The sequence below is a fragment of the Arachis stenosperma genome, chromosome 7 (genome assembly GCF_014773155.1).
Source record: "Arachis stenosperma cultivar V10309 chromosome 7, arast.V10309.gnm1.PFL2, whole genome shotgun sequence".
NCBI classification, from domain to species: Eukaryota; Viridiplantae; Streptophyta; class Magnoliopsida; order Fabales; family Fabaceae; genus Arachis; species Arachis stenosperma.
Window position 1 is genome coordinate 48,594,617 of NC_080383.1, and position 25,451 is coordinate 48,620,067.

General features: G+C 37.2%; 1 protein-coding gene and 1 non-coding gene across 2 annotated transcripts; both read left to right on the forward strand.

Annotated features, from left to right (window-relative positions):
- Positions 1-13,068: 13,068 nt before the first annotated feature.
- LOC130941589 (uncharacterized) lies at positions 13,069-15,357 on the forward strand. The gene is made up of 2 exons (XM_057870150.1): positions 13,069-13,315; positions 14,362-15,357. Exon 2 carries the CDS (start codon positions 14,451-14,453, stop codon positions 15,105-15,107), a length of 657 nt encoding a protein of 218 aa, XP_057726133.1. The 5' UTR covers positions 13,069-13,315; positions 14,362-14,450; the 3' UTR covers positions 15,108-15,357.
- A 9,538-nt stretch (positions 15,358-24,895) lies between these two features.
- LOC130942270 (small nucleolar RNA R71) lies at positions 24,896-25,003 on the forward strand. The gene has a single exon (XR_009070847.1). It is a non-coding gene; the product is annotated as a small nucleolar RNA R71 (small nucleolar RNA).
- Positions 25,004-25,451: the final 448 nt, after the last annotated feature.

Consider the following 25,451-nt stretch of genomic DNA (forward strand, 5'->3'; position numbering starts at 1 on the left):
CCCACTCATGGACCTCATCAAGAAATCCCTAAGATACCTCAGGGGATACATTTTCCTCCACATAATTATTGGGAGCAACTAAGGATAGGAGCACTAAAATCACTAGGGATCAAGCAACAAAGGCAAGGAAGAGACATAGAGGAGCTCATAAAGCACCATTGGTCCTTCAAGAAAACGCCACTAAGGTGGACTCATTTCTTGTTCTTATTTCTCTGTTTTTCAATTTTTTATGCTTCACGTTTATCTATGTTTTGTGTCTTTACTTCATGATCATTAGTATGTAGTAACTATGTCTTAAATCTATGAATAATTCCATTAATCCTTCACCCTCTTAAATGAAAAATGTTTTTAATACAAAAGAACAAGAAATACATGAGTTTCGAATTTATCCTTGAATTTAGTTTAATTATATTGATGTGGTGACAATACTTTTTGTTCTCTGAATGAATGCTTGAGCAGTGCATATTTTTGATCTTGTTGTTTATGAATGCTAAAATTGTTGGCTCTTGAAAAATCATAAAATTGATTCTTGAAGCAAGAAAAAGCAGTGAAAAAAAAAGCTTGCGAAAAAAATTAGAAAGAAAAAGAAAAAGCAAGTAGAAAAAGCCAATAGCCCTTAAAACCAAAAGGCAAGGGTAAAAAGGATCCAACGCTTTGAGCATCAATGGATAGGAGGGCCCAAGGAAATAAAATCCAGGCCGCCTAAGCGGCTAAATCAAGCTGTCCCTAACCATGTGCTTGTGGCATGCAGGTCCAAGTGAAAAGCTTGAGACTGAGTGGTTAAAGTCGTGATCCAAAGCAAAAAGAGTGTGCTTAAGAGCTCTAGACACCTCTAACTGGAGACTCTAGCAAAGCTGAGTCACAATCTGAAAAGGTTCACCCAGTCATGTGTCTGTGGCATTTCTGTATCCGGTGGTAATACTGGAAAACAAAGTGCTTAGGGCCACGGCCAAGACTCATAAAAGTAGCTGTATTCAAGAATTAACATACTTAACTAGGAGAATCAATTAACACTATCTGAACTCTGAGTTACTATAGAAGCCAATCATTCTGAACTTCAAAGGAAAAAGTGAGATGCCAAAACTGTTCAGAAGCAAAAAGATACAAGTCGCTCATCTAATTAGAATTAATATTCATTGATATTTTGAGATTTATAGTATATTCTCTTCTTTTTATCCTATTTTATTTTCAGTTTCTTGGGGACAAGCAACAATTTAAGTTTGGTGTTGTGATGAGCGGATAATTTATACGCTTTTTGGCATTGTTTTTAGGTATTTTTAGTATGATATAATTACTTTTAGGGATGTTTTCATTAGTTTTTATGCTAAATTCACATTTCTGGACTTTACTAAGAGTTTGTGTGTTTTTCTGTGATTTCAGGTATTTTCTAGCTGAAATTGAGAGACCTAAGCAAAACTCTGATAAGAAGGCTGACAAAGGACTGCTGATGCTGTTGGATTCTGACCTCCCTGCACTCGAATTGTAATTTATGGAGCTACAAAACTCTAAATGGCGTGATCTCAATGGCCTTGGAAAGTATACATCCAGAGCTTTCCAGAAATATATAATAGTCCATACTTTATTCAAGATTAGACGACATAAACTTGTGCTCAACGCCAGTTCCATGCTGCATTCTGGAGTCAAACGCCAGAAACACGTCACGAACCAGAGTTGAACGCCAAAAACACGTTACAACTTGGCGTTCAACTCCAAGATAAGCCTCAGCTCGTGTAAAGATCAAGCTCAGCCCAAACATACACCAAGTGGGCTCCGGAAGTGGATTTATGCATCAATTACTTACTTCTGTAAACCCTAGTAGCTAGTTTAGTATAAATAGAACTTTTTACTAGTGTATTAGACGTCTTGGACTATCTAGTTCTTTTAACCATTCGGTCTTTCATGGAGGCTAGCCATTCGGCCATGCCTGGACCTTCATCACTTAGGTATTTTCAACGGTGGAGCTTCTACACACCATAGATTAAGGGTGTGGAGCTTTGCTGTACCTCAAGTTTTAATGCAATTACTACTATTTCCTATTCAATTCGATTTATTCCTGTTCTAAGATACCATTCGTACTTCAACCTGATGGATGTGATGATCCGTGATACTCATCATCATCCATCCTTATAAACGCGTGCCTGACAACCACTTCCGTTCTACAAGCAAAAGCTAGAGTACGTATCTCTTGGATTCCTGATACATGACGCATGGTTGCCCCTCGCCTGACAACCGAGCCTTTCATTCCGTGAGATCAGAGTCTTCGTGGTATAAGCTAGAATTGATGGCGGCATTCATGAGAATATGGAAAGTCTAAACCTTGTTTGTGGTATTCCGAGTATGATTCTGGGATTGAATGACTGTGACGAGCTTCAAACTTGTGATTGCTGGGCATGATGACAAACGCAAAAGAATCAAGGGATTCTATTCTAACATGATCGAGAACCGACAGTTGATTAGCCGTGCCCGTGACAAAGCATTTGGACCTTTTTCACTGAGAGGATGGGATGTAGCCATTGTTGACAATGGTGATGTCCTACATACAGCTTGCCATGGAAAGGAGTAAGAAGGATTGGACGGAAGCAGTAAAAAAGCCGAGATTCAGAAGGAACACAGCATCTCCATACACTTATCTGAAATTTCCACCATTAAATTACATGAGTAACTCTATCTTTATTTTTTGTTTATTTATTATTAATATTTGAAAACTCCAGAACCAATTATTATCCGCCTGACTGAGATTTACAAGATGACCATAGTTTGCTTCATACTAACAATCTCTGTGGGATCGACCCTTACTCACGTAAGGTTTATTACTTAGACGACCCAGTACACTTGCTGGTTAGTTGAGTGAAGTTGTGAAGTTATGTTTAGACCATGGTATTGAGCACCAAGCTTTTGGAGCCATTACCAGGGCAATCAATTTCGAACAACAATTTAAGTATGAATCACAATTTCGTCCACCAGTGACACAAATGATTCCTCTTCTTTTCTGTTCTCTTCTTTTTCACATGAGCAGGAACAAGGATAAAGCATTGAATGTTGGACGCAGTGACACTGTGCAAAAGAATAAATGTATTCTATTCTGACACGATTGAGAACCGACAACTGATTAGCCATGGAAGGGAGTACGCATGATTGGATGAGGACAATAGGAAAGCAGAGGTTCAGAGGCAACAAAGCATCTCTAAATGCTTATCTGAAATTCCCACCAAGGAACTACATAAGTAACTTTATTTTATTTTCCGCTTTATTTATCTTTTAATTATCAAAATCTCATAACCATTTGAATCCGCCTGATTGAGATTTACAAGATGACCATAGCTTGCTTCAAGCTGTCAATCTCCGTGGGATCGACCCTTACTCACGTAAGGTATTACTTGGACGACCCAGTGCATTTGCTGGTTGATGTGCAAAAAACGATCCGACACAAAACTCACCGGCAAGTGCACCGGGTCGCATCAAGTAATAAAAACTCACGGGAGTGAGGTCGATCCCACAGGGATTGAAGGATTGAGCAATTTTGGTTTAGTGGTTGATTTAGTCAAGCGAATCAAGATTTGGTTGAGTGATTTGTGATTTGCAGAAATTAAATTGCATTGAAAGTAAAGGGAATGTGTAAATTGCATGAAATTAAAGAGGGCAAGGAATTAAAGTGCTGAATCTTAAAGAACAAGAAATTAAATGGCAAAAACTTAGAATGCAAGAAATGTAGATTGCGGAATCTTAAAGTGCAAAGAATGTAAACGGCTGGAATTGTAAAGGGGATTGGGGATTGGATTTGCAGAATTTAAACAAGGAAAAGTAAATTGCATCAAACAGAAGAGTAAAAGAGGGTTTGGGTTGAATCGGATCTGAAGCAAAACAAGTAAATGAACATGAAAAGCAAAAACAGAATGTAAACTTTGGAATCAGATCTCAGGACCCAGAGACTAGAAAACCAAGTCTAGATCTCAATGCCTTCCTAGATCCAACAAGAACAATTGCAAGGGAAATGTAAATTGCAAAGAAAGTAGATGAAGAGCAATTAACCGAAACTGAAATTCAATTAAGCAATAAATAAACAGAGAGATCCAAGGATGAGATTGAAACAGAATTTCTTCAATTCTCCAACCCAAGATCCAAGACAATTGTAATTGAAATTGAAAGCAATAAAACTAAGAGGAAGAGAAGTGAATTCTCCTTCCCCGAGACTAAGAAATTAAAGATCACTCAATACCAAAAGCTCTCTAAAAACTATTCTAAAAACTAAAAGGGAAAGCTCTCCGAACGACTTGAATTCTATCCTATTTATACACTTTCTTCAAATGATCTTCAAGCCTTGAGTTGGGCCTTTGCTCTTGGTGGAATTGGGTTGAGAGAGGCCTTGGTTGATTGCTTTTGGAGTTTGGAGAGGAATCAAAGTGAACCAATTGAACCGGGTTGGAGTTTTGCAAAAGTTTGAGTAAGAGTTTGAGTAAGAGTTTGAGTAAAAGTTTGAGGCAAACTTTTACTCCAACTTTTCATATCAGCCTCCATGTTTTTGCTGATACCAACGTTGGTGCAAAAGTTAGGGGTCTAACTTTTGCTCCAACGTTGGCCTTCCTTAGTGCACTTATGGCGCCAACGTTAGCCCAAAAGTTAGAGGCTAACGTTGGCGCAAACTTTTGCTCCCCCTTTGTGATTTTCATGCCCCAACGTTAGCCTAAAAGTTAGGGGCTAACGTTGGCGCAAACTTTTGGTGGCCAGAGGGTGTTTTTCATGTGCCAACGTTAGCCAAAAAGTTAGGGGCTAACGTTGGCGCAAACTTTTTACCCAAAAGTTTGTGCAAAAGTTTGAGGCTAACTTTTGGTCCAGCTTTTTGCTTCCTGGTTCATTTTCACTTATTCCAAAAGTTTGAGCTAAAGTTTGAGGAAAACTTTTGCTCAAACTTTTTGTCGTCTCTTCCTCCTAGCCATTCCTTCTTGCTTCAACCTTTCTCCAAGCTTTCTTCACCTATCATTAATCAACCAAACACATCAAAGCTATGCTCAAAATCATGAGATATTCATTCTTTCATAATATGTGACAATTATAGCATAAAACCTCATGAAATTGCATTAATTCATCTATGGTTGATTAAATCAAAGGAAACATGAAAATCTACCCAATTGGCTTGCTTATGGCTCAAGAAAGTGCATAATTCAATTGAAAACAAAAGAAAAAGGCTAGTGAAACTAGGCTAAGATGACTTGTCATCACTGGTCAGCTATGTGGAGTTGTAAAAAGTGTGAGTTACAATTTCGCATACCAGTCACCAAGAGAGAGAGAGAGAGAGAGAGAGAGAGAGAGAAGAGAGGAGCTCAAAGAGAGAAACAAAATGCGCATGGAGAGAGAATGCATTGTGGGGTGGTTCCGCCGCCGTTCCTACCGCTGAAGTTTCTGCTGCTACTGCCGCTGATAGAGCTCACCAGAGCTACTCGATTTTGCCACCACTCCTTTGGTTCTGCTCTAGCTATGCCACCATGCCTGGTCACCGAAAAATAGCACTAACATCGTCGAAGCTGGTGTTGCTCTGTTCGTAGTTCTTTTTTGTGCAGTAAGTTGTTTTGCTCCAAAAATCCTTTTAGTCATTGTTCTATTATATGATTTTGGGGTTTTCACAAAGTTATTGCCATAGATTTGAGTTCTGGTTATTTCATGTTGCGATTTAAGTTGTTGCTATTGCTGCAAAAATAGTATGGAGCTGTGGTTGTGGGTGCCGCTATTACGGGTCGAGAGAAAAGGGTTTTTAGACGCTTTCGGTTTTGCATATTTTGTCTTTTTGAAATAGAATCTTTTCTTAAAAATATTTTATATTATGGAATTATTATAAATCGATATTGATGCAAAAAATACTTTTTGGTGATTAAGTGAGTCTTATGGATTGACTCAGCTATTTTGGGTGAATGTGATTATTTACTTGATTGAATTCTTGATTGATTGAGTTGGCATTGTGGTAGTTAATGAAAGCTTGATTTGGAATTCTAATTTATATATTTATATTGAGAAATGGGTTTGTATTGAAAATCTGATTTATACATTGATATTAAGGAATGGTTTAATTTCGACTGTTGAGAAGGGTTGAGAAATGTGGTTTGGATGGAATCTTTGAAGGGTGGTAAAGTTTGAGTTTTAAAAAAGATGCTGCCAAAAGTTTTATAAATATTTAAGTGAATTTAAATCATATGAATTTGATTGGTGAAACAAAATGAATTTTTGTGTCTTTTTGGGAAAGTCTTGAACTAAAGAAATGAAGTTGAATGTAACACCCTAATATACAAATCCTTATGCTCGAGTCATAAGTCGATGATATTAAGGTGGTATGACTCAAGGTGGAAATAATAATACGTATATAATTGAAGGAATTATTAAACAAGAAGTCTAAAAAGGAGTAAATCAAAAATCACAAAATTGTAGAAAAAGAAGTAAAATTCATTTGGAAAGCAGAATAACTAAAACATTAATGAAGGATAGAATCAAGATCAGATATGTATCATAATATAAGTATACTAGCCACTAGTCACGACCTGCGAAGTTTAGGTCGGCTACGGTTATAGAATTAAAACAGTTGATAACAGTATTTCCTATCTCTCCCAAAGATACATCATCGCTTCTATAAGCAAGTTCCAAAACAAACATTTACATACATCATATTAAAGGTTTTTCAAAATAAAAAAAGAGAGATTCTAAAAGTATAAAACATAATCAAACAGACTTCACCATTATCTAGACGAATCCTCCTCACTGCTACACACCAGGATCTACATATGAAAAATAGAGAATATATACGGAATGAGAACCCTTTTATCCATGGGTTCCCAATACGGTAAAAATGCCAAATAAATACAATGCACTATAATAGGAACTCACTAAACATCCATAAGCTCCATACCTCAACATGTCATTCTCCATTCCTAAGTTCTCACTAATCCATAATCAGGCAACTAACTTAAGCGATTCTAATCTATCTCTCTTATCTCATTAAATTTTTCACAATTCTTCGCAGGCTTCCAACATGAAACAAAACCACTCTCAGCTAATTCAACTCAATGATTCTATAACAACACCTCAAATCTCCACCCAGAGCAAGTGGAATCACTCCACTGCATCTACCCAGGGAGCTTAAATCATCTCATTCCATATTCATTTTTATTATTCAATTATTTCATCATTTCATCTCAACAAGAATAGCTTTCAGCGTCAACTGACACCGGCATGAGGGACCTCTCAGTTATGCAAACATTAGCACAACAAACAAATAATACACAAGTAAATTCAAGTAAAGAATTTGGCACATATACATTTAATTGTGTACAAATAGGCAAACCAAGACAAGAAGAGAAAACCCAAACAATCCAAATAATGCAAATGATGTATGCCTGTCCTATGACTGATGATATCGTTTGTCGGTTATACAGCCAACCCGACATGTCTGGAGCAAGCGGAATCACTTCACTACATCTACCTAGACAGGTTTATTTGGTGAATACAAGATGCATTCAAGATAGAGAGGCTTCAAGATAATCATATGAGTTGTTGAACCCCACTTCTTAGAAGGGCATGAGTTTTAGGAAGGATTTAACCTTACACTATCTAATGCAATTATTTTCTTTTCTGTTTTCTTTTGCTTGAGAACAAGCAAAGCATTAAGTTTGGTGTTGTGATGTATTCACATCTTTAGTGTTTTTCCTTCATGATTTTTATTTAATTTGCTATGAATTCCTGTTGAATAAGCAATGATTTCATAGTTAAATGAGCATTACTTTGAGTTAGTTGAATTCATTGGTTACAGGAGAATTTGGAAGGAAATTGGCAAGGAAGAAAGAGAAAACAGAGGATAGGAGTCACCAAACACAAGAAGCACATGGAATTACAGCAAACAGAAAGCTCTCTAGATTAAACAAGAAGCTCTCTGGATTAAAAAGGAAGCTCACTGAAAATAACCAACAATGGCTTTGTAACATGGGAGACCTGGCGTACCAAGTTGGGGATTAAAAGGGATCCATGTGTATACACAAAGATGGATAATTGGCCTATGATGCGTACAGATGATTTCACTTCTACGTGGGACGTAAGATCACAGCCGTGGCACACCTAATCCAAATAGAAAGACCAAAATTTGGGATGCCAAAGGCAACGTAGGATATGAAGACCTTCACATGTGACATGGGCCTGTCATGCATACGCATCTAGCACGCGTATGTATAATAAGAAATTTAAGGGGTATCATGCATATGCATCAGGCATGCGTACGCAGAACATCTGGTTTGCGTGGGACATGAGTTTTTCTATGTGCAGTGCTTGGAGCAAAAAGTGACAAAAATTGAATGAAATCAATGTCACGTTCAACGTGGGATACTCCATGTCCCACGTGATCAAATCAATGAGTGAATTAAATCAAAATTTGACCTCTATGTTGAACGTGAAAGGCTCACGTGCCACATGAGATTTTAATCACATTCTGGGGGCCTCAACATAGCCACTAGACCTCTAATTCTTCATCACTTGTATGGTCAATTGAAGGTTCAACTTACGCTTATTAATCACAGCAATTAATTAAGGATTGCAAGAAGATACGATTGAGAGCTTGGTTGGAAGAAAAAACTTCTGAAAAATATTTGATTTTATTTTAATTTTGATTCTATTTTAAGTCGAATTTGAAACTTGTTTGGGGTTAGTATTTAAGGGGAGAAGTCACTCACAGTTTCTTCTTCTTCAACACTTTTTACTTTTCATAATTTTAAGGTTTCTTCCGAAGATATGAGCAACTAATCTCCTTGGTTAAGGTTAGGAGCTCTGTTGATTCCTATGGACTGATATTCTAGCTTTTCTATCTTTGATTAATGTATTGATATATTCTTAAGAAAAAGTTTTTGTTCTTTATCCAAAAGATTTGAATGTGTTGGAAACAATTTTTTTCTGACTTGAATTCTTTTAACTTTTTGTAAAAGTTTATTAATTGAATTAAGTTTGAAAACTTATTCTCACAACTCTTAAGTTTTAAAACTAGACTTGATAAGTGACATAGAATCAACTAGGAGAGATTCTTATGAATTATGTGCCGTATAAATCAATGAACGTGCTTCAACTCTTTTCTTAAATAATTGACTATGAAATTATCGATTAATTAGGTTAAAGAAAAATCAAATTATCAAGGAATTGGGGTTTGATTATTAATGATTTGCCATGGATGTATCCTTGCATGATCAAGGTGAAAAGTGAAAAGTATTGATCCAAAAAACTCAACATCGCTAAAATCTTAACTCTTTTAAGGGAGCCACTCAAATAAAGACGTTTAAAACGTCTTTTTTTTAAAGATGTTTTCTAATAATTAAAATTTAACACATATAATCGACTAAACCGTGTTATTTTTGTCAAATGGCCAGACAAGTTAATTTGACCAACAAAATAGTGAATCAAATCTTAAACTGGTCTAAATTATATAATATTATTTTTTATAGAAAATGACTACAATACCCTTATTATAAAAAAATGACTAAAATACTCCTATTATATATATTAATTTTAAGAATGTTAAATTCTAGCTATTTACTTCTCTACCGTCATAGAGTTAGGATTTAGAGTTTTCATATATATATATATATATATATATATATATATATATATATATATATATATATATATATATATATATAATAGAAATATTTTAGTTATTTTCTATAATAAATATATCGTAGTCATTTTTTATAAAAGATAATACTAATTTAGACTGGTTCAAAATTTGATTCACTATTTTTTCGGTCAAATTAATTTGTTTGGCCTAATTTTGATAAAAATAACACAATTTAATCGATTATATGTGTTAAATTTTAATTATTAAAAAACATCTTCAAAAAAAGACGTTTTATACGTCTTTGTCTGAGTAGTTCCCCCCTTTTAATCATATTATCTTTTAACACTTACTCTTTGTCTTTGATTACATCATTGTTTATGTCAAAGCTTTCTAAAACCCTAAATTTTGATTGTCTGACTAGAATAATCGATTGACTATTGTTTGCTTAATCTGTTAAACCTCGCGGGATCAACACTCACTCACCGTGAGTTTATTCCTTGGTATGACCCGCTGCACTTGTCAGTAGTTATGGTTTAAAATCCGCATCAAGATTCCTTATATCCATTGGATTTTGCTGTTGTCCTCTGAGTTGAAATTAAACCGACTTTCCTTATCTTCTGCTTGTTCCCTATATGATTCTCCTTGTGCCTTAGATCCTTGCTTCCAGGTCACTTCATCTTTTTCCCCTTTCTCTTCCATGGCTAGCGGCCTCACGCTAGTCCTCCCCAACCGTATGTTATACCTTAGTTTAGTGCGGTCTTAACATGCCATTGCTTTAAGATTGGAGTAGTTCTTCTTCTCATGTCTGATTATTCCGCAATTAAAGCAATAACAGTCTTAGAGTCTTTCATGTTTGAGACTTATCCAACTTTTAGGTTTGTCATCTCTATTCAAGTAAAAGCCCGTTAGGAGTGGCCTGGTGGCGTCTATGGCAACTCTGAATCTAGGAAAATTTCTTTTGAGAGTTCCATCCTTCATAGGGTCTTCCACTTCCACCACCATTCCAACCATATCACCGATGGATTTTGGTTGTATCTATATTCATGTGTTTAATCAGTATTTCATGGAGGTGGATCCAGAACTCCATGAAATTATGGCAAATATCTAGGATGGATTGACCATACACCCATTGATAAAAGGTTTAAGAGGTTACCTCTGACATTCCACAGGCTGTTTTCTGGGATTTTCTTCCCATTTTGGTTGTCTTTGAAGCTGATTAAGATGATATTTCTACCCACTTCCGATATGATAAATCTTTTGGATTTTTCTACATTCCCAAAATAGAGTTTTTGATGATTTTGAATTTGATTTTCTTGTAAGACATGATTTTTCAAACTATGTTATAGCACTCTGGTTTGAAGCCTAGGTGTGGGTTGGGATTAAGACTTATTGTCATACATTCAATTGTGTCCAGATCTAAGTTAGCCATGCTTGGGGTCTAGCTCAAAATAGGATGGTATAAGGCAATCAAGATGAGATGGGAGGGGTGGGGGATAGTGGGGTGGGAAATTTATAGGTTTGTGCTTCAGTTTGGGTTAGGTAAGGTTGTAGGTCATAAGGGAGTATGTACGTTAATGTTGTGAGTGACAAATTGTGTTGACACCTGAAATGAAGTTGTGCTTGTGTTGCAGGATGAATCTTTGGCTTAAGGAATGGAATTTGACTTTAAGGTATCGGTAAGTGATGTTTGCATTGTGATAATAGCAACAAGGGAGATACTATGGAACTTCTGTGATATGAAGGTTGAGAAAAATATCTTATTAGTCCTGCTTTAGATTTTAGTGTTAGTTTGCGTGTGTTGAGAGTCGAAGGTGGGGGTGCCCCATGATGAAGAACCCAAGTTCTTAGCTACTCTCTAGGTAAGAGAGAATATCCCTCCATCAGAGAATTTTTTTGCTCTCTCTCTATTTGCTAGTAAGCGTTTGTTTGCAAGACAAAGACTGAGACAGAAATAAATATCAGTATTGTGTTTGGTGTAGAAGTGTACAAGACTGAATTATGTCTCAGTATCCTATTTGGTTTGAAATAAAAATAGAGACTAAAAAATTTAAAATTACAAAAATGCACTTAATTTTAAAATACAACCCTAACCCCCAAATTCAATTTGATTTTTCTCATAATACAACCTTAACCCCCTTTCTCCTCTCCTCTACCCTTTCTCATCTCCTTTGTCGCGAAGGAATTCTCTGGTCTTACCCACCACCGGTAGCACCTCCTAGGATCCTGAACGACGACGACGCGTTTTCCAATACTCCAATTCTTCACAGCTTATCCAACCATTGCATATTTTATTCATGCAAGGTATAAATCAATAGTATGCATATCTCTAAAAAAATAGCATGAATCAATAATCAACATTCCTAGAAGGCCACAAACAGTAACTATATAAAATAAATCAACTCTAAACAGCATCAATCAATCCTAAACAGTAACAATCATGAAAAAATAGAATCAGAATCAATTTTCTAAACAGTATCAATCAACCCTAAACAGTAACAATAATGGACAAAACAACCACAATCTTGAAAAAACAGAATCAGAAATGGCTTTATCTTTGTTTTATTCAGCTAAAACTACATTTTCTTTTGTGATACACTCAAAAAATCAGATATCGTTATACATTTTGCAGGAGAAGCACAGCCACAAAATTAAAAGAGAATAATTAAAAAAATTAAAAAAACTCGCCTCAGGGACCGAAGCTGAGGAAGATTGTCGTGGGATCTGAGCCGAGAGTAATAGAGAGATCGAAACTTCTACAAATCTCAAGGCGTTGTATTTCCCTGTTTTTAACGACTTTGCTCAAACCACAAAGAAGTAATAGAGTGAAACAGTGAAGGCCAGGTGATGCAGACCTGCGAGGTGACGCAGTGAAGGCGCGGGAACGACGCGACGTGAACGGAGACAACAGACGCCGACAGAGGCACAGACGAAGCGACAGTAGTGAAGGTGCAGGACGAACCGGCAACAAGATGGTGACCGTGCAGTGAGAGTGAGAAGGTTGAGGCGCCGCTTTTTCCCTTTTGAAGAAGAATGAGAAGATGGAGTGATGACCTTGAAGAAGAATAAGAAGATGGAGTCACGAGGGATAACAATGAAGCTCTGATTTACATTAGGGTTAATCATGAAATTAGTGAATTAGAACGGGTAATTTAGATACAAATTATAATTAAAATTTCTGTTTCCGTCTTTAAAATTTTCTGTCTCCAGTGTCCTTACTTTTTGGAGGTACTGAAATACTAAAATTTTAAAGACAAAGACAGAAATTTAAGTACTAATCTCTAACTCAACAAACATAATACTGAGTTTCTGTCTCTCAATGTCAGTTCCAATCTCTGCAAACAAATACTACCTTAGTGCATTTATTTCAGAGAAGCTGGTTATGTTTTCGGAGCACAGGTTCTCTTTGTAGTGGGTCGGGTTTTCCGGCCCATACCAGTTCCCCGAAAAAAAGAAAAAAAACTAACCCTTCACCCAACAAAGAAAAAGAAACAAGGGAAGAGAAAGAATCAGTGAGTTCTGAAACTTGGTCACATCCTTTTCTGTCCCGTCCGGCTCTTTCTCACATGTCAGCACGAGGTACTCTCTCTTTGGTAATTAAAACATTCGAGCTGCTGCTTCTTCTTCTTCTTGGGTAGAATCTGTTATTTTTTAGCGTTATAATCAGATAGATGGACCTCGCAACCGCAACAACAACAGCGGCCGTAGCAGTAGTAGCAGCTTCGACCAGCGTGATCTAACAAAGAGGTGCGTAGTGTTTCGCTTCGTTTGCCTCCTCTCTCTCTCTCTCTCTCTCTATATATATATATATATATATATATATATATATATATATCGTTTAGTATAGTTGGTTCTTTTTAATTAATATTATTTACATAATGGATTGGCATGTGTTAGTTTTGTTTCTTGTTTTGTGTTGAATCTGGAAACTGGAATGTTTTGTAGTTCATCATATGAAACTTCAGCTCCTGTTACATGAAATTTCTTAGAAAAATATGCTGCTATACCTGCAACATATAATCCATTTATCTATAACAAAAGATGGTACAACTATCAAAATGGAGAAAAATAAAAAGAAGGGAAAATATTTTCTTTTTCTATTATTTCCGCGGGGTGCCAATTCAAAAGAGACTCGTTTGTGTTGCTGATTGAATTAGGCTAGACCGGCACATTTGAGTGATGATTACAATTTTTACAAATTCTAAGTGGGGGTATAACTATGTAACAATACAAACTCATTCAATATTCAATTTCGCATAGGCGTATTGATTGTTCAATATCAATCATAAATATGCTATTAAGTTTATTTATCTATTTTTATCTATCATCGAATCATTTCGCATAAACTCTTCCAAGTTGGATAACTTTGTTTTATGAAATTTACGAAACTCTTGAGTTAGATGATAGCTAAATAAAATCTAGAGTTAGATGACTTTGGTTTCAAACCATTAGACAAAATCAAGTATAGTTAAATTTTGTTCTCAAACCTTGGTTTCCAGAGTATAAACCGAAATCACAATCATTGTTTAAAATTTAGTCGAGTTCTCTAGACAATGTGCTGTGTTTTGCATAACCAACTATTTTATTCTGCTTCATTCCAGAATTGATTTTATAGTTTTCTAATCATGTTAGTTGATAGTTTGACTCTTTTATTTTTCCTTTTATTTTTTTTTAAAGATAAACATTATAAAGCTTTGAATGATCATAGACTATATGAAAGTAGAATATCTTTCAGTATGATGAGTGATTATAGACAATCTTTAAATAAAGGTTCTGTTTGGTTCTGCTTTCAGGATATTTACTAACTGGAATAGAGGATATCACTGTGTTTCATACCAGGCTGATTTGCCTTTCTGAAAGATAGCAATAGCGAAAGATAAGAATGAAGCCGCTTTTAAGAATAAGGCATTATTTACCTAAAGTTTTATGTAGGCAACATCTTCGTTTATATGTAGTAGGGCTTAATGCAAGTAACTCAAATATGTCATTAAGAAATTTTGGTCAAGCTGCAAGGAAACAGGAGGAAGAGGACGTTGAGGAGGTGGAGATTGACCAACGAAATCTCCCTGCTGATTTTGATCCCACAACATTTGATCCTATGGAACATCGTGGCCCTCCATCTGAGAGAGTTTTCAGGCTTGTTGATGAAATGGCATCTCTTACGGTAGCTGAAGCAGCTGAACTGGGTCACATTATGATGAAGAAAATGGGGATGAAGGAGCTTCCTACTGTTGGATTCTTGAAGCCAGGAGCTGCAAATATAGCTGGACTCACAGCGACGAAAGCTGCACCAGCAGAAGCCGAGGAGGAGAAAAAGCCAGAAAAGACTGTATTCGAATTGAAATTAGAGTCCTATGAAGCAGCCTCCAAGATTAAAGTCATCAAGGAGGTTCGGGGCTTTACTGATTTAGGTTTGAAGGAGGCAAAGGATTTAGTGGAGAAAACACCCTCTATTATAAAGAAAGGTGTTTCAAAGGAAGAAGGAGAACAAATAATAGAGAAAATGAAAGCTCTTGGTGCAAAGGTTATTATGGAATGAAGGTAACATGATGTATGTTGTTGCTCTCTTGGGAAGAAGTTAATTCCATTGTTTATCATTTTTGACAAATTATCTGAAATTTTGAAAATTTCATGTTGTTGTTCTAGGATACGACAAATTTTGCTAGTGGTTTGTTATTTTTACTAATCTTTTGTAGCTTAATCTCGAACTTGATTTGTTGTTCTATATAACATTATCCTTCATTGCAATCCACATGGAGGCCAATAAAAGTGCTTTTTCTTACTTCTGAGTTCACATGGATAATTGGATACATTATTCAGTAACTGCCTTGTTCAATTAATCTTATTTTTTATCTTTGGTCCTGTTTCTGTCAATTGAATTTTGATTCCCTTAAAAGCCATGGACACCTAAAATATTTGTTTGAATTGGGTTTATTTGTATAAATTTTGCTCGTGTTAATATTTACAATTTTCACATTATTACATGGAATCTGAGCTTATATTGAGTTATGAAGGTAAGTGAAAGGAGAGTGAGCTTTTTGTTCAAGGAATTATGATATTAATGCAGGCTAGGGTCTGCTCAAGATATCGTTAGGTAGACAAACAATTATTGATTTTGTTGTTGGAACCGCAAGAGCTCTATCAAGCAAACTACCTTTATAATTTTTTATCTATGGAGTGTGGAAGGCCTTGTTAGCTCATTAGTCATTTAGCATTGAATAAGATGTGAATTCAACTTACATTGAGTTGATATATTCAATTCATATGATTTTACAAGTTTAGATCAGCGTAATGAATTTACACATTGGTCTAATGTCCTATAGGAACACTATACCTTATGACACAAAATCGGATTAAAAGCAGCGAGTTTAAAGCATATCTTACATAAGATATGAGAGTTTTCTTAGTTTTCTTTTCCTTTCCACATTATGATAACATAGTATTTATGGTAAAGGAATTACTAAAAGAAGTACAAAGCTTTTACCAGAAACCTATAACTTCATATGCTGTTCTTTTGATTCACCAAAAGTTTCAAGGAATGTTTAACCAAAGCCAAAGGTAACTGGAGCTAGATTAGATCCTAAAAAGATCAAGACAAAGAAAACAATAAGAGAGGTGCACAAGTGGTGCACCTAATGTAACGTATGGTTTATTAAATAATTTCAGGAAAAAATCTTGACTTCAAGTTTTATTAACATAGCATCAGGATATGAGAACAAAATTACAAATAGACTCGAAGGCAAAAGGCATGACAGACTTATTTTTGTGCATTTCAGTTTCAGGTAAGTGTCTTGCTATCCGGTTTTTTAGGATTTTTAAAAAGACGGTTTGATTAGTCCTAAATTATTTAATGGCCTATAATAAAAGTAATATTTTTTATAATTGTCTCGTTTCAGACAGATGAGCCTTACTAGTCAATTATTCAATGTGCTTGCTTCCAACAACAAAAATTAGAAATAAAAAATATTTAAGGCAAGATAAAAACTAAAAACTAAAATTACAAAAATTAGAAAGACCGGAAACTAAAAACTTAAAAACCAATCCAAGACCAACATGGATCGGATCACAAACCTGCAACCACAATGTATTAAAGGCTAGATGTAGGAATAAAAAATATTTAATGAAAACAATTTTTAAAACCATGAAAAAAAATTAATAGTTTAGAAAAATTATTTTATTTTACATAGGTGGCTCCAGGTAACTTACAGATGGAGTATTTTTTTATTAGTTCCTTTAATTTATGGTTTATTATCTACTCATAGGAATAAAAGAATAATCAATTACAATTGAACATGTGCAAAAATTAATTGCCATTATACATTCTCAAAAAGAACTAATTTCATTTATTTTTAGTGAAAGATACTGTACATAACTTTGCTGGTACGAGTTGAGAATAGGATTAAGAACTCGTCAGTCTTTGGTGGTGATGAAATTGGAGAGCAGCGAAGGGTGGTACTTGCTGATGAGTGAAAATTAAAGTTTACGGATACCGACAAATGTACTGGATCGCTCAATTTACGGTGAGTGGATATCTTTCCTATAAAAATTAAAAGATTGAGCAAGCAAATATCAGATTAAATGCCTAATTATAATAAAAGAACCTGGATTGAAGAGGGCAAGATTGAGAGCTTTAGAACTTGAATGCTTGAATGCTTACTGACAAAGAACTTGAATGTTGATTTGAGAGAAGACAATGATAATGAGAGTCAAGGACTTTCGGAGATGTTTATGCTTTTAGAGAAATCAAACCTTGTTTACTTATCTTGAAGTTCGCAAAAATCCTTCACGACAAATATTTAGTAAATGATTTCCAATTCTTTGGTTCCTCAGTTGCTCAAGCATTAATTAGTCATCAATTAATTAATAAAGAGATTAAGCACAAATACTTATTTAATTTTCTAATAAGATTTAAAAGTAATCCTAATGTCGAATTATATGTCACATATTCAAGCTAGTCCCATTGATGTGTGGAAAACGATCAAACACAAAACTCACCGGCAAGTGTGCCGGGTCGCATCAAGTAATAATAACTCACATGAGTGAGGTCGATCCCACAGGGATTGAAGGATTGAGCAATTTTAGTTTAATGGTTGATTTAGTCAAGCGAATCAAGTATTGGTTGAGTGGTTTGTAATTGACAGAAGCTAAATTGCTTGAAATGTAAAGGGAGACGGGAGAATTGCAGTGAATTAAAGAGCAAGAAAGTAAAGAGGCTGAATCTTAAAGTGCAAGTAATATAAAGTACAGAAACTTAGATTGCAAGAAATGTAAATAACTGAAGCTTAAAGTGCAAGAAATGTAAATTGCTTGAATCATAAAAGGAATTAGGAATTAGGATTGCAGAATTTAAACAAGAACAAGTAAATTGCATTAAACAGGAAAGTAGAAGATGAATTGAGTTGAAGTAGATCTCAAACAGAAGAATAAAATGCTTTGAGAAGTAAATAGAAAGTGACTGGTGCTTAATTTGCAGCAATTTAAAAGATGGTTGAAGATCTCAGGGATGGAAGAGACTAGAAAATGAGTCTAGATCTCAAATCCTTCCTTGATCCAACAAGAACAATTGCAAAAGAAATAAAGAAAAGTAAATTGCAGAAATAAAAAGAAGATGAAGCAGTAAACAGAAATTGAAATTCAATTATGCAGAAAAAGTAAACAAGAGATCTCAAGGTGAGATTGAAACAGAAGTTCTTCAATTCTTCACCCAAGATCCAAAGCAAGAAAAATAAAGAGTGCTCAGGCAAGAACAAGGAAGAAGATAGATCAATTCTCCTTCCCAATTCTATAAGATCTCAATTAAAAATAAAAGCTAAAAAATGAAAATTGCAAGTTAAAAGAAAATTCAAAGTAAAGAATAGAGGTCCTAATTACATCAAACTAGCTCCTATTTATACACTTTCTATTCTTGGATTTTGGAATTTGGGTGAGCTTTTGAATTGGTGGAGAAATGAATTAAGTTGGATTTTTAATTGAATTTTCAGCCCATGTGAAAATTCCTCCCAGGAGGATGCTGGTGCACGAAATTGTGATCAATACTTTTACACAAAACAATCCCCGGTAATGGCTCCAAAGACTTGGTGCTCAATACCATGGCATAAACACAACTTCGCACAACTAACCAGCAAGTGCACTGGGTCGTCCAAGTAATAAACCTTACGCGAGTAAGGGTCGATCCCACGGAGATTGTTGGTATGAAGCAAGCTATGGTCACCTTGTAAATCTCAGTCAGGCAGACTCAAATGGGTATAGTGATAAACGAATAAAGCATAAAGATAAAGATAAAGATACTTATGTATATCATTGGTGAGAGCCTCAGATAAGCGTATGAAGATGCCTTCCCTTCCGTCTCTCTGCTTTCCTACTGTCTTCATCCAATCCTTCTTACTCCTTTCCATGGCAAGCTCATGTAGGGTTTCACCGTTGTCAGTGGCTACCTCCCATCCTCTCAGTGAAAACGTCGCCTATGCTCTGTCACAGCATGGGTAATCAGCTGTCGGTTCTCGGTCAAGCCGGAATAAAATCCATCGATTCTTTTGCGTCTGTCACTAACGCCCCGCCTGCTAGGAGTTTGAAGCACGTCACAGTCATTCAATCATTGAATCCTACTCAGAATACCACAGACAAGGTTAGACCTTCCGGATTCTCTTGAATGCCGCCATTAGTTCTCGCCTATACCACGAAGACTCTGATCTCACGGAATGGCTGGCTCGTTTGTCAGGCGAGCACTCGGTTGTCAGGCGATCAACCATGCATCGTGTATCAGGAATCCAAGAGATAAACACTAAAGCCTTGATTGCTTGTAGAACAAGAATGGTTGTCAGTCACCTTGTTCATGAGTGAGAATGATGATGAGTGTCACGGATCATCACATTCATCAAGTTGAAGAACAAGTGATATCTTGGAACAAGAACAAGCGGAATTGAATAGAAGAACAATAGTAATTGCATTAATACTCGAGGTACAGCAGAGCTCCACACCTCAATCTATGGTGTGTAGAAACTCCACCGTTGAAAATACATAAGAACAAGGTCTAGGCATGGCCGTGAGGCCAGCCTCCCAATGATCTAAGATAGCATAAAACTCAAAGATTGCTACCAAGATGAAAATACAATAGTAAAAGGTCCTACTTATAGAAAACTAGTAGCCTAAGGTGTACAAAGATGAGTAAATGACATAAAAATCCACTTCCGGGCCCACTTGGTGTGTGCTTGGGCTGAGCAATGAAGCATTTTCGTGTAGAGACTCTCCTTGGAGTTAAACGCCAGCTTTTATGCCAGTTTGGGCGTTTAACTCCCATTTAGGTGCCAGTTCCAGCGTTTAACGCTGGAATTTCTGTAGGTGACTTTGAACGCCGGTTTGGGCCATCAAATCTTGGGCAAAGTATGGATTATCATATATTGCTGGAAAGCCCAGGATGTCTTCTTTCCAACGCCGTTGAGAGCGCGCCAATTGGGCTTCTGTAACTCCAGAAAATCCACTTCGAGTGCAGGGAGGTCAGAATCCAACAGCATCTGCAGTCCTTTTGAGTCTCTGAATCAGATTTTTGCTCAGATCCCTCAATTTCAGCCAGAAAATACCTGAAATCACAGAAAAACACACAAACTCATAGTAAAGTCCGGAAAAGTGAATTTTAACTAAAAACTAATAAAAATATAATAAAAACTAACTAAATGATAATAAAAACATACTAAAAACAATGCCAAAAAGGGTACAAATTATCCGCTCATCACAACACCAAACTTAAATTGTTGCTTGTCCCCAAGCAACTGAAGATCAAATAAGATAAAAAGAAGAGAATATGCAATGAACTCCAAAAACATCTATGAAGATCAGTATTAATTAGATGAGCGGGGCTTTTAGCTTTTTGCCTCTGAATAGTTTTGGCATCTCACTTTATCCTTTGGAACTCAGAATGATTGGCTTCTTTAGGAACTCAGAATCCAGATAGTGTTATTGATTCTCCTAGTTAAGTATGATGATTCTTGAACACAGCTACTTTATGAGTCTTGGCCGTGGCCCAAAGCACTCTGTCTTCCAGTATTACCACCGGATACATACATGCCACAGACACATAGTTGGGTGAACCTTTTCAGATTGTGACTCAGCTTTGCTAAAGTCCCTAATTAGAGGTGTCCAGGGTTCTTAAGCACACTCTTATTGCCTTGGATCACAACTTTATTTCTTTCTTTTTATCTTTCATTTTCGTTTTTTTTTCGATTTTTTTTTTTCGCTTGCTCCCCTTTTTTTTGTATTCACTGCTTTTTCTTGCTTCAAGAATCATTTTTATGATTTTTCAGATCCTCAGTAACATGTCTCCTTTTTCATCATTCTTTCAAGAGCCAACATTCATGAACCACAAATTCAAAAGACATATGCACTGTTCAAGCATACATTCATAGAACAAAAGTGTTGCCACCACATCAAAATAATTAAACTGTTATAAAATTCAAAATTCATGCAATTCTTTTTCTTTTTCAATTAAGAACAATTTTTAAGAAAGGTGATGGATTCATAGGATATTCATAACTTTAAGGCATAGACACTAAGACACTAATGATCATAAGACACAAACATGGATAACATAAGCATGAAAATTTCGAAAAACAAGAAAATAAAGAACAAGGAGATTAAAGAACGGGTCCACCTTAGTGATGGCGGCTTGTTCTTCCTCTTGAAGATCTTATGGAGTGCTTGAGCTCCTCAATGTCTCTTCCTTGTCTTTGTTGCTCCTCTCTCATGATTCTTTGATCTTCTCTAATTTCATGGAGGAGAATGGAGTGTTCTTGGTGCTCCACCCTTAGTTGTCCCATGTTGGAACTCAATTCTCCTAGGGAGGTGTTTAGTTGCTCCCAATAGTCTTGTGGAGGAAAGTGCATCCCTTGAGGTATCTCAGGGATCTCATGATGAGAGGGGTCTCTTGTTTGCTCCATCCTTTTCTTGGTGATGGGCTTGTCCTCATCAATGGGGATATCTCCTTCTATGTCAACTCCAACTGAATAACAGAGGTGACAAATGAGATGAGGAAAGGCTAGCGTTGCCAAGGTGGAAGACTTGTCCGCCACTTTATAGAGTTTTTCGGCTATAACCTCATGAACTTCCACTTCTTCTCCAATCATGATGCTATGAATCATGATGGCCCGGTCTAGAGTAACTTCGGACCGGTTGCTAGTAAGAATGATTGAGCGTTGGATAAACTCCAACCATCCTCTAGCCACGGGTTTGAGGTCATGCCTTCTCAATTGAACCGGCTTCCCTCTTGAATCTCTCTTCCATTGTGCGCCCTCTTCACATATGACTGTGAGGACTTGGTCCAACCTTTGATTAAAGTTGACCCTTCTAGTGTAAGGATGTTCATCTCCTTGCATCATAGGCAAGTTGAATGCTAACCTTACATTTTCCAGACTAAAATCCAAGTATTTCCCCCGAACCATAGTAAGATAATTCTTTGGATCCGGGTTCACACTTTGATCATGGTTCTTGGTGATCCATGCATTGGCATAGAACTCTTGAACCATCAAGATTCCGACTTGTTGAATGGGGTTGGTGAGCACTTCCCAACCTCTTCTTCGGATCTCATGGCGGATCTCCGGATATTCACCCTTTTTGAGTGAAAAGGGGACCTCGGGGATCACCTTCTTCAAGGCCACAACATCATAGAAGTGGTCTTGATGCACCCTTGAGATGAATCTATCCATCTCCCATGACTCGGAGGTGGAAGCTTTTGCCTTCCCTTTCCTCTTTCTAGAGGTTTCTCCGGCCTTGGATGCCATAAATGGTTATGGAAAAACAAAAAGCAATGCTTTTACCACACCAAACTTAAAAGGTTTGCTCGTCCTCGAGCAAAAGAAGAAAGAAGAGAGTAGAAGAAGAAGAAGGGAGTGGCTGATGTATTCGGCCAAGGAGGGGGAGAAGTGGGGTTTAGGTTGTGTGAAAATGAAGGGGTGAAGAAGGGTTTATATAGGAGAGGGGGGGAGATGGGGTTCGGCCATTATGGGTGGGTTTGGGAGGGAAAGTGGTTTGAATTTGAAGGGTGAGGTAGGTGGGGTTTTATGAAGGATGGATGTGAGTGGTGAAGAGGAAGATGGGATTTGATAGGTGAAGGGTTTTTGGGGAAGAGGTATTGAGGTGATTGGTGAATGGGTGAAGAAAAGAGAGAGTGGTGGGGTTGGTGGGGATCCTGTGGGGTCCACAGATCCTGTGGTGTCAAGGAAAAGTTATCCCTGCACCAAATGGCATTCAAAATCACGTTTTGAGCCATTTCTGGCGTTAAACGCCTGGCTGGTGCCCATTCCTGGCGTTTAACGCCAGGTTCTTGCCCTTTTCTGGCGTTTAACGCCAGTCTGGTGCCCCTTTTTGGCGTTAAACGCCCAGAATGGTGCCAGACTGGGCGTTAAACGCCCAACTGCTAACCTCACTGGCGTTTAAACGCCAGTGGGTTCTTCCTCCAGGGTGTGCTGTTTTTCTTCCTGTTTTTCATTCTGTTTTTGCTTTTTCAATTGATTTTGTGACTTCTTATGATCATCAACCTACAAAAGACATAAAATAACAAAAGAAAATATATAAAATATAATCATTGGGTTGCCTCCCAACAAGCGCTTCTTTAATGTCAGTAGCTTGACAGAGGGCTCTCATGGAGCCTCACAAATACTCAGAGCAATGTTGGAACCTCCCAACACCAAACTTAGAGTTTGAATGTGGGGGTTCAACACCAAACTTAGAGTTTGGTTGTGGCCTCCCAACACCAAACTTAGAGTTTGACTGTGGGGGCTCTGCTTGTCTCTGATTTGAGAGAAGCTCTTCATGCTTCCTCTCCATGGTGACAGAGGGATATCCTTGAGCCTTAAACACAAAGGATTCTTCATTCACTTGAATGATCAGTTCACCTCCATCAACATCAATCACAGCCTTTGCTGTGGCTAGGAAGGGTCTGCCAAGGATGATGGATTTATCCATGCACTTCCCAGTCTCTAGGACTATGAAATCAGTAGGGATGTAATGGTCTTCAACTTTTACCAAAACATTCTCTACAAGTCCATGAGCTTGTTTTCTTGAGTTGTCTGCCATCTCTAGTGAGATTCTTGCAGCTTGTACCTCAAAGATCCCTAGCTTCTCTATTACAGAGAGAGGCATGAGGTTTACACTTGACCCTAATTCACACAGAGCCTTCTTGAAGGTCATGGTGCCTATGGTACAAGGTATTGAAAACTTCCCAGGATCTTGTTTCTTTTGAGGTAATTTCTGCCTAGACAAGTCATCCAGTTCTTTGGTGAGCAAAGGGGGTTCATCCTCCCAAGTCTCATTTCCAAATAACTTGTCATTTAGCTTCATGATTGCTCCAAGGTATTTAGCAACTTGCTCTTTAGTGATATACTCATCCTCTTCAGAGGAGGAATACTCATCAGAGCTCATGAATGGCAGAAGTAAATCCAATGGAATCTCTATGGTCTCATTTTGAGCCTCAGATTCCCATGGTTCCTCATTAGGGAACCCATTGGAGGTCAGTGCACGCCCATTGAGGTCTTCCTCAGTGGCGTACACTGCCTCTTCTTCCTCTCCAAATTCGGCCATGGTTATGGCCTTGCACTCTCCTTTTGGATTTTCTTCTGTATTACTTGGGAGAGTACTAGGAGGGAGTTCAGTAACTTTCTTGCTCAGCTGTCCCACTTGTGCCTCCAAATTCCTAATGGAGGACCTTGTTTCTGTCATGAAACTTTGAGTGGTTTTGATTAGATCAGAGACCATGGTTGCTAAGTCAGAGGGGTTCTGCTTAGAATTCTCTGTCTGTTGCTGAGAAGATGATGGAAAAGGCTTGCCATTGCTAAACCTGTTTCTTCCACCATTGTTGTTGTTGAAACCTTGTTGAGGTTTCTCTTGATTCTTCCATAAGAAATTTGGGTGATTTCTCCATGAAGAGTTATAGGTGTTTCTATAGGGTTCTCCTAGGTAATTCACCTCTTCCATTGAGGGATTCTCAGGATCATAAGCTTCTTCCTTAGATGAAGCATCCTTAGTACTGCTTGGTGCATTCTGCATTCCAGACAGACTTTGAGAAATCAAATTGACTTGTTGAGTCAATATCTTATTCTGAGCCAATATGGCATTCAGAGTGTCAATCTCCAGAACTCCTTTCTTCTGATTTGTCCCATTGTTCACAGGATTCCTTTCAAAAGTGTACATGAATTGGTTATTTGCAACCATTTCAATCAGTTCTTGAGCTTCTGTAGGCGTTTTCTTCAGATGAAGAGATCCTCCAGCAGAGCTATCCAAAGACATCTTGGATAGTTCAGAGAGACCATCATAGAAAATACCTATGATGCTCCATTCAGAAAGCATGTCGGATGGACATTTTCTGATCAATTGTTTGTATCTTTCCCAAGCTTCATAGAGGGATTCTCCATCCTTCTGTCTGAAGGTTTGGACTTCCACTCTAAGCTTACTCCATTTTTGAGGTGGAAAGAACTTTGCCAAGAAGGCATTGACTAGCTTTTCCCAAGAGTCCAGGCTTTCTTTAGGTTGAGAGTCTAACCATATTCTAGCTCTGTCTCTTACAGCAAAAGGGAATAGCATCAGTCTGTAGACCTCAGGGTCAACCCCATTAGTCTTGACTGTGTCACAGATTTGCAAGAACTCAGCTAAAAACTGATGAGGATCTTCCAATGGAAGTCCATGGAACTTGCAATTCTGTTGCATTAGAGAAACTAATTGAGGCTTAAGCTCAAAGTTGTTTGCTCCAATGGCAGGGATAGAGATGCTTCTCCCATAGAAGTCGGGAGTAGGTGCAGTAAAGTCACCCAGCACCTTCCTTGCATTGTTGGCATTGTTGTTGTTTTCGGCTGCCATGGGTTCTTCTTCTTTGAAGAATTCGGTCAGGTCCTCAACAGAG

Bases quoted from the DNA above. Each gene is read 5' to 3' on its own strand.
- LOC130941589 (XM_057870150.1), top strand. From the start codon at position 14,451: ATGAAGCCGCTTTTAAGAATAAGGCATTATTTACCTAAAGTTTTATGT.